This window comes from Macrobrachium rosenbergii, chromosome 20, assembly GCF_040412425.1.
Source record: "Macrobrachium rosenbergii isolate ZJJX-2024 chromosome 20, ASM4041242v1, whole genome shotgun sequence".
NCBI lineage: Eukaryota > Metazoa > Arthropoda > Malacostraca > Decapoda > Palaemonidae > Macrobrachium > Macrobrachium rosenbergii.
In genome coordinates this window covers 13,495,001-13,505,000 of record NC_089760.1, presented here as the reverse complement: position 1 = coordinate 13,505,000, position 10,000 = coordinate 13,495,001, and the positions used below count along the sequence as shown (strand labels likewise).

Here is a 10,000-nt window from a genome sequence, read left to right as displayed (position 1 = left end):
TAAAACGGGCTGTAAGGGATACTCGACCCCTACGGCGTCAAGTCCTACGGCTGACTCCTGGAAGACGGATTCCTTAGTGAGGAGTTGGCAAACCCTCCTACGAAAATAAAAATCTGGCACCGTAGTACTGTATTCCTCTCTCTCTCTCTCTCTCTCTCTCTCTCTCTCTCTCTCTCTCTCTCTCTCTCTCTCTCTCTGCCTTTCTGTCCGTCTGTCTGTCTCTCTCTCTCTCTCTCTCTCTCTCTCTCTCTCTCTCTCTCTCTCTCGCCGTTCTCTTCACTTCTCTTTCTCCATACGCCCCCTCTTGAAGGAGGAAAAAAGAAAGAAACCATCTTTGTTTTTAATCGTCTTCCTTCCCCGTCGCCCTTCCTCGCGCACTTCGTGTCTTTCTGTTCGCTTGCGAGGGATTTTTTGATTCGGTGTATATACAGTATAGTAAATACTAAACACGTGGAGATATAAACCGTTAGACTATCAATTTATTGTCAAAACACTAGTTTAGAACAAAGACGCGAATAAACAATTTCCCCAAATGTCATTTACTACCGTGGCCCCTCCCTCTCTCCCCCCAAGACGCCGATTGGCCGATGGCACGCGCCTCCGATTGGCTGGCACAGGCGTCGCCCCGCCCCCGACTCGGAAGAGAGGGCCATAGCCGCGGGAGCACTTTAACCTGACGACTTATCTTAGCTTCATTATTTGATACAGCGTTTCTGGTAACACACACGCCTCAAAATCAACTTGGCTTCTGGTGCATATACGTCGATACGGTAATACCTCTTAAAACTCCGTATCAAGGTGGATTAACGCAGACTTTCAGATTTGCGGTCGACCATTTGTCGACAGTTTTGGGTGAGCCTCTCGCACGGAAACACAAGTTTCATGCCTTCGTCGGATCCACCTACGCCACCACCGCCTCCTCCTTCTCCGCCTTCTTCTTCTTCTTCTGCTCGTTCTCCTCCTCGGTTCCGCTCGTTTTGAATAACGCTGCTGCTGCTGCTACTGCTGCTGCCGCTGCCGCTGCTGCTTCTGCTGCTGCTGCTGCTGCTGCTACAGCTGCTGCTGCTACTGCATGAGCTGCTTTTTCTGGCCCCCGCCGGAAAAAGAGCCCACATCACTATAAGCACTTTGCGTGTATCGGTGAAGCCACTCGCGAAAGGTGTCGAAGTGTGTTCGTGGTGAAACAACGCGTTCAGTTACTGATGCAAAGATTTGAATAGTAATTAAAACGAGGTTATTTTCATTCACATAAAATATAAGGCTGATTTGGCCGCATCGTCTTGGAATAAAAAGGGAAATTTTGGTATTATTTAAAGATTTGCATAACAAGGTTACCAGAACTGTTATTGGCCATTATATTAAAAAAAATCAAGTAATAACAATTCATGACCAAGTTGTAGTTATCGAAACGACGTGATTTTGACAATATACCCAGCGAGACGTACGCCCACACGCCCAAACAAACAAGATGGATACCCTGACGGGGGGGTTAAGTGACAGTCTGTATGACCTGGTGCCCGGGGGTCATCACACGACAGCACACGCGGCCCATAACGCCCATGCTGATACCACCCACGCCCACAGCCACGCCCGCGATGGGGATGGACCTGGCTCACTCACAGGAACGGGAGGAAGCACCCACGCCCACACGCAACACAGCACAGCCTCTTCTGCCGCCCGTCTTACCGTCCTCTCTGCTACGCGCCCCCATGACCCGCCTCCAAGAGGTAAGGATACTCCAGGGTGCTTCAGTGTCCTTCAGGATGTCTGAAGTTTGCTTTACTAGATGCTAGAGCAACATTCTTCGTTACGTAAGATGCTGACAGACTTGTTTTATTCACAAAATGGAGTAGAAAATCATGAAATTCGTATGTGATTTTTTTTTTTTATAAATACATAAGAAGTATGCTGTAATTTGATCTATATGGAATGTTAATTAACTGGTGATAATATGAAAATATTGCTCAACACCTTCTGCGATATACTGCCAATAAACATAGTTTATAGCCTACTCCCGAGTGCGCTACTTGATTCTTAAAAAAATTTTCGAAGTGAATTTTTTTCCCGTATATGAAATCTTTGAAGTGAATTTTATTTTTCATGTGAAGTTTCCACGATGGAGACAAATTTTCAAGCTTGACGTTCATAGCTTGTATTTCTATATACTGAAGGTACTTGTAGGTTAAATGTGCTTGTACCTATTGAGTATGAATGTATGGGGATAATTTGCCATGTATGCTTTATTCAGAATATAGGCTGTATGTATGTTGTAAAACCGACAACGGTATCCTAATGATCTAATTTTGGAAATTACTGAATGCTCTGAAAAATACGATAATTTAAAATAATGCGACAACGGTTAAATAAGTCTGGCCTTTTTTTTCTCTCTCGTAGCTGTCTTGAGTTGCTTTTGATAAACAATAATATAATAAGAATTATAAACAATTATTATTGTTATTACGCAAACAGTTTTGCTAGACTTTTATTGCTTTAGTTACATAAGCGCTCGTCCCAAAATCGATACGCATAAAACACTGGTATAGTATATTAAGCATCTTCTCAATATGAAACAAGCACTTGTACACACATGCGTCCATTACACATGTACACCTGCTTCTACACAAAATGTCTATTAAGTATAATGCGTATTACCTCTCAACACTTGTCACTCATGTGATAAAATATTCAGCTGTTATATTTTAACGGCACCTTGCATATACATAAAGATGAAACACCATATCTTGTATAAATTATTATTATTATTATTATTATTATTATTATTATTATTATTATTATTATTATTATTATTATTAATTAAGGCTTTGTTAAACTACACATCCGCGAACATTCATGTTGATGACATAAAAATGCTGTACTTAGACATCTGAAAATCAAAGTGATGATATTTTTTCCACTGAAATTGGAGGAGAAAAATTTGGAGGACGGAACCTGTCCGCCGACATACCAAATCTGGGACCGCTACTAGTGGGCGTTGACGGGGGCGCCGCTTATTCAGATTTGCTTATTTAGACATTTGTAGAAAGGCAGTTACTTAACGCTCGGTTAAATTATGGTATTGTATAGATAGTCAGGATCCCAGTAATAAGAATAAATTTTATATTTTCAATGAGAAAGCCTTTTAAATTCAAAGTGCGGTTCCGACGCCGATGGCGTTTCTACGCACAAGGGTACGAAACATTATTTTGATGTTTCATTGTCTTATATATTTCTGTTTATTATATTTTTGTTGCTTTTTCTAATTCATAATACGGTAATAAGAAAATTTTTCTTTGGAAAAAAAAATTGACAGATTTACGTGGAAGTTTATCAGATCAAAATTCACCCTAGGTTTTTTCATATACTCTCTGTTTGCAGTTTTCATCCAAGTTGGTCAGGATAATTACCAAATAATATTCCTATAATTTGCACGTCGCTGTCTTTTCTTCGGTCAAAAACTCAAAGAAGGACGACCAGAATGTTTTTGTTGTTATCAACGTATCAAATCGATTTCTTTTAATGCCGCGTGTCGCCGGCACACTGAAATATCATGTTTGTAAGGCGAGTTATGAATCCGCTGTTTGTGAACATTTCCCGTTGCTTAGTCTTTTCTCTTTCCGACTATATTATATATATATATATATATACATATCTATAATATATATATTATACATTATATATATGTGTATATAAATTCGTAATTCCTTCATAAATTAACAGTTCGTGACATATTTCTTAACCTTTTTAGTATGTGACAGGATAGAGCTAAGGGGTCAAATAATAACTTTCAAATCTCTCTCTCTCTCTCTCTCTCTCTCTCTCTCTCTCTCTCTCTCTCTCTCTCTCTCTCTCTCTCTCTCTCTTCCGAACGCCGTTTCATTGGTATTCATATTTTCCGGTGGGTTGGGTGTCGGTAGCCGGGTGTTCCGCTCGATGAATGGATAATGTCTCTTCTTGTAATGTGGCGGAAAATCTCTTCCCCTCAGACGCTGGAGGTGAGAAGGGTCGGTCGGGGGAGAGAGAGAGAGAGAGAGAGAGAGAGAGAGAGAGAGAGAGAGAGAAAACTAGGGACAGGGGAGGGTACGAAGAGGGAGAGAAAGAGAAATTTTAATTGTAAAATAGAATACATGGCGCCTCTCTCTCTCTCTCTCTCTCTCTCTCTCTCTCTCTCTCTCTCACTTATCTGAAACGTTTCAGAATAATGTTTTAACTCCAGACCGTATATGAATACATTATGTATATGCTAGACAATACATTAGAGACAAAGATATGATAAAAATTTGGTAACAAAGGCAACATAAATAAATATTGTGACATTAGAAAATCCCTATCGCTTATTTTCTCTTCAAAGAAATGACAAAGCTAAGGCAACAAGTTGATAACAGCAGTTTTAACAAAGACAGCTCTAATAATAATAATAATAATAATAATAATAATAATAAATCTCTATCAGATCTAAACCTGATTCTGACGCTTCGCAAAGATCACCTTTCCTCCTCGACGGGGTAAAGTGGCGTGCGTTTTCCCCCCTCGGCGTCAGCCACCGCTTGAAGGGGAGGAGGCCATCGTCATCTCCCCTGCGTTTCCCCGCTCCCTACGGCTCGCTCGGTACACTCGGCAACAAGAGTAACCGAACCGAGAGTCTTCTTCGGCAGACCGGTTAGCAGTTTGGGAGATGGCGCCTCCCGGTTCCTCGTTGTTATTCGTTTCCCCTTAGAAATGTTCCAAAACTTGTATGGGTCCTTTTTTCTCCTGCTTGCGTTTGCTCGGTAATCTGTGCAGTTTAGAATATTTCCAAGGGACTGAAGCGAATAATAATAATAATAATAATAATAATAATAATAATAATAATAATAATAATAATAATAATAATAATAATAATAATAATAGCAGCATGGGTCAATAAAATGATGAAGAAATCCACATTGACCTCAGTGTAATTATGTATTAGAATGATACGTATTTACACTGACATCATAGTGAGCTTTCTTCATCAGTAATAATAATAATAATAATAATAATAATAATAATAATAATAATAATAATAATATTGTAGTAATAATAGTACCCTTGCTTCCATAATAATAATAATAATAATAATAATAATAATAATAATAATAATAATAATAATAATAATAATAGTATCCTTTATTCCACCTCGGGCCCATATACATAGATAGACAATGTACAAACAACACAATACGCAAAATTTAGGTACACGAGAAAGCGTTGTGTTAATAGACAGTTTCTGATAAACAGCTTCTGATAAAAATATTAGGACTAATAGTGATCAAATTATGGAAATGACAATAATGAAATAATATTAATGAAAACCATAAAATGCAATTATTTTCCAACTTGAAAACCATAGGCAAGTACGGAACTCGGGTGCAGTCAGAACCCCAAATCTTTAAAAATTATTCCGATTTTGATTTTTCATCGAAGATCCTTCTGTATTATTACAAAATGATGCGCGTGCGCTAAATATAAAAACGAACGCATGATTATAATTTCGCATTTTTGTTTAAAAACTTTTGTTCTGAAATTTTGCCAATCTTTCATTATATGCTGAACATTGTGGCAGTTGTCCTGAAGGTGTGTTGGAACGTTGTGATTGCTTATATTGGTTGTAACCAGTCCTAGCCAAAAAGGAGAGAACGAAACAGTGTAGGCGATAGAAAAGAAATTGCTTTCGGCGATGAGATTTATAGACGGGAAACTGACATTTAAAATAAAATGAGGAAAAACATTGAAAGTCTGAAATTTACATCAGCAGTTGAAAAGAACTTAGTGGTGTTTAATGGGAAAGAAAAAATCTTCGTGTGTTTTGATTTCTTTTTCTTTGCAAGCCCCCATCACTGCTGTTCGCAAGATATTTTCTTAGCCCAATTTTCCGTGGCTTATGCAGCCACATTTAACATTAATTTCTAGTTTGAAGGTAGAGAGGAAGAGAGGTATATTTACGCAGATATGTTATTAGCTTCGTCGAACAGCAAGACTTGCAGTTTTATAACGCATAGACTTTTGATATGACGTTGCTCGCGCAATTATCAGTAACCGAACTGTAAGCGGCCTGTTTTGGCATTTGAAAGCTATGAAAATTTGGTAATAGTACTGTTGATAATAATCGACTTTCTTTGAGCTCTGAATATTAGTAAATACTATAAGCAATTATAATGAAAAAAAAATTACGGCAGCAAAAGTGAATTGGGCGGAATGGTTCCCCGAGAGACACTGGGTGAACACCCAGTCAGTGTATACAGTAATGATATTAATGATAGCAATGACAATAACTTATATGGGAATAATCATAACATATATATATATATCCGGAATAATATATATATATATATATGTATATATATATTATATATATATATATATATATTTTTTATGTATATATATATATATATATATATATATATATATATATATATATATATTATATATATATTCAACTTATATATATAATACATATTTAAATATATATACAATTATTAAGTCACAGTATTTGTGGCTTGATATATGTGAATACAATAAAATCAGCTGTGTTAAAATTTCATACGTAAATTATACGTATATATATATATATAATATATATTGTATATATATAATATATATATATATAATTATATATATATAATATATATATATATGTATGTATGTGTGTGTATGTTTTTTCACACAACTAGAGGATGAAGTATTTGTTATTGATAGCGACATAGCTCAATACAAAATAATCTCTTGTATAAGAGCGAAGGTATTACTTTTTCTGTATGTTCTTTTGGTCATCCTATCCATAATATCATGAGGTAAGATTTCCACTGTTGAAAAAATTATTTGACGTTACAACGGGAACGACGGAATAGTCATTCAGTTAATGAATGAATTGAAATTGTGATTTTTGAAACGTTAATATCATATTTCATACAAAAATATTGTAAATATGAATTTAGATTTGTTAGTATGGCTGTTAACGCCTTATGTATTTTCAGTTAGATATAATTTTTTTATGAATATTTATGAAGATCTGTATTGGTTAAGGAAGACAGTTGGTTGATATAATTTTTTTTAAATATTTATTAAGATCTGTATTTGGTAAGGAATACAATTGGCAGATCAAATTTTTTTATGAATATTTATTAAGATCTGCATTGGGTGAGGAAGACAATTGGTAGGCTACGCAACAAATTAAACTAAATGATGAATGAAAAATACATCTTTTTAATTTTGGCGTTGCAAAACTGAAGGATTAGGCTGTACACAATTTTTTTAAAATCGAGAGCACAATAAAGTTATGAAATTCAGCGAAAAGAAACTGATTTGGAGTCAATAGGAAATTCGAGGCTAACAACCATTAACGATGCATTATAGGCGAATCTCGCTATTATGAAAATTATATTAAACTAAAGCAAGCAGGAATCATTGTAACCTTTTGTCTCGTTGAATGTCTTTTTATCTCGGGTAAAGGAAGTTTGTAGAAATCAATTTTTTAGCGCTTAATTCCTCTAACGCACAAGTTCTTCACAGCAAATCTCTCTCTCTTTCTGTACTTTAAATATATATATATATATATATATATATATATATATATATATATATATATATATATATATATATATATATATATATATATATATATATATATATATATATATATATATATATATATATTACATATCTCTATATTATAAATATATAGATAGATATACACATATAAATGTATACGTACATATGTAAAACTTTTTATTTATACATCTTTATTAGTAAATTTAGCAGATGTTTTTCGTGATGTCAAACGGTAATGGTGATGTTTCTTGAACTCATAAAGACTAAAGCGACCAGATTGCAACATTTTAACAGATTAACTGCAACATTTGTAATCGAAAGTTACTAAACTTTTGGGCTGGAGACAAATAGGCTCTGAGCTTACAAACACACACACACATATACATATATATGTATACGTGTGTGTGTGTGTGTGTACAGCGTCCTTTATTAAAGAAAGTATAAAAACAGTGTATAACGGAAGAACATGATCAGTTTGCATGTAACTTTTACAACGAGATTCACGAATTTTGTTCAGAATATTCTTTAATAAGCATAATTGCATAAAATATTCTAACCGCATAGAATCCTTTTTCAAAAGGACATTGTTTAAGTGTAAAACATTAAGCTGACCTCCTCATTATGCATGCTTTGGCCACATTATGTAAAGCTGTTTATCCAAAACGGAGAGTGCTCTGATTTTTTTCATAATAATCCTAATAGCTAAATGAATAATAATAATAATAATAATAATAATAATAATAATAATAATAAATAATAATAATAATAATAATAATAATAACGGCAGTGCAAGCCTCTTCTAAGTGGGGTGTGTGCAGAGAAATAAGGTTCTAGAAGAATTTATCTATTGAAGTTTATCATGATGTCATTATTATTGTTATGGGCTTTGTGTTCCTTCAGGAACAAAAGCAACCGAAAATATCAAGAAAGTTTATATATAAAATTGTAATAATTAAGTATCGTCCTTACCAAAGCATTCATGACATTTTCGGTGTCAGAAATTATCCCTCGAGAACAAAAATAGTAACTTATAAGATATCACTATTTCGGTTTATTTAGTAAAATGTGCGTTCCTCCGCTCCTGCTTTTCCGATTAACTATATTTAGGCAACTGTAAAGGCAGCAGCTAAAATGAAAGTTTATATATATATATATATATATATATATATATATATATATATATATATATATATATATATATATATATATATATATTTATGTATAATATATATATATATATATATATATATATATATATATATATATCCCCTGCTGGCGGAGCACTGATCAATTATAATTACCCTTGTGTGTAAGTAATTCCCAACGTATAGTGGACTGGATGTTAAATTTGTGTCTTAATATTTTGTATAAAAAATGTCACCCTGCATGTGTATATATATATATATATATATATATATATATATATATATATATATATATATATATATATATATATATATATATATATATAAAGGCGAGAACAAATGAACCTAAGCGCCACTATTATTATAAAATTATTCATCAATGTCTTTATGTGAAATGAAACGTAGATGAAATATTGGCTAAAAACATTATTGAAGAAGTGTCACTCTTAAATGTGCAAAGAGTAATTTACTCTAAACATGACCCCACCGAGTAACGCTCTTTTTCGTTTCTTCCTCTAGAGATCCTGCACAAGACCTTCAAGATGGAGACAAGTAAGAACTGTGTTACTTTATTATCTTCTCTTCCATTCATGCATTGATATATGTGATATTTCAAATTATATATAAAATATATATATATATATATATATATATATATATATATATATATATATATATATATATATATATATATATATATATATATATATAAATTATCTTTTAATGCGGTCTAAGTTCGTCATGACGGGAATATATATAAGGATTTTTTTACTACGCTTAAAATACTTCAATGTTTTATACCTTAATTCTCATAATATCTTGCACTGAATGTTATCAAGGCGGTGTTATGTTTTTATCTATTTTTTTTCTTCCTCTGTCCTCTGTCTATTTCTTCCACCCGAAGTAATAGTTTTCCATGTTTTCTTTCTTTTTTTTTCCAGGGCTAGTTATTGGAATTTTTTTTTTTTTATAATTTCTAACTATCTGAATTTGACATAATCGTATTTTGATCCGTGGATTTCAGACTTTTTTTTTCCATGAGATTTTAGAAAGGTTATGTTACTGTTTCACTCTTTTAGATGAATTGAAGTGTCATTTTCTTCATTTTATCGCTGAGATTTGTTTTTCCATTTGCGACATCTGATATTTTTATATTTCATTTCTGACTTGCTGTACTTAATAAGCAACTATTATAATTGGAAAAGCACCTGGTTCTGTCATTGATGTTATCTAACATTTATCGCGTAGTAGTGCTTCAACTTATAATACCTATTCTCTTTTGGCGTCAT

At 33.6% G+C, this 10,000-nt stretch overlaps 1 protein-coding gene across 2 annotated transcripts in view; it reads left to right on the top strand.

Moving 5' to 3' along the window:
* Positions 1-1,246: 1,246 nt before the first annotated feature.
* LOC136849056 (pituitary homeobox x-like) overlaps positions 1,247-10,000 on the top strand; it is a 67,594-nt gene continuing 58,840 nt past the window's right edge. The window contains exons 1-2 of one of the 2 annotated variants that reach the window (XM_067121963.1): positions 1,247-1,727; positions 9,231-9,263. In XM_067121963.1, coding sequence (XP_066978064.1) covers positions 1,469-1,727; positions 9,231-9,263 — 292 coding nt within the window. In that variant the 5' untranslated portion in view covers positions 1,247-1,468. The remainder of the gene's footprint in view (positions 1,728-9,230; positions 9,264-10,000) is intronic. The other variant, XM_067121964.1, reaches the window with a different exon arrangement.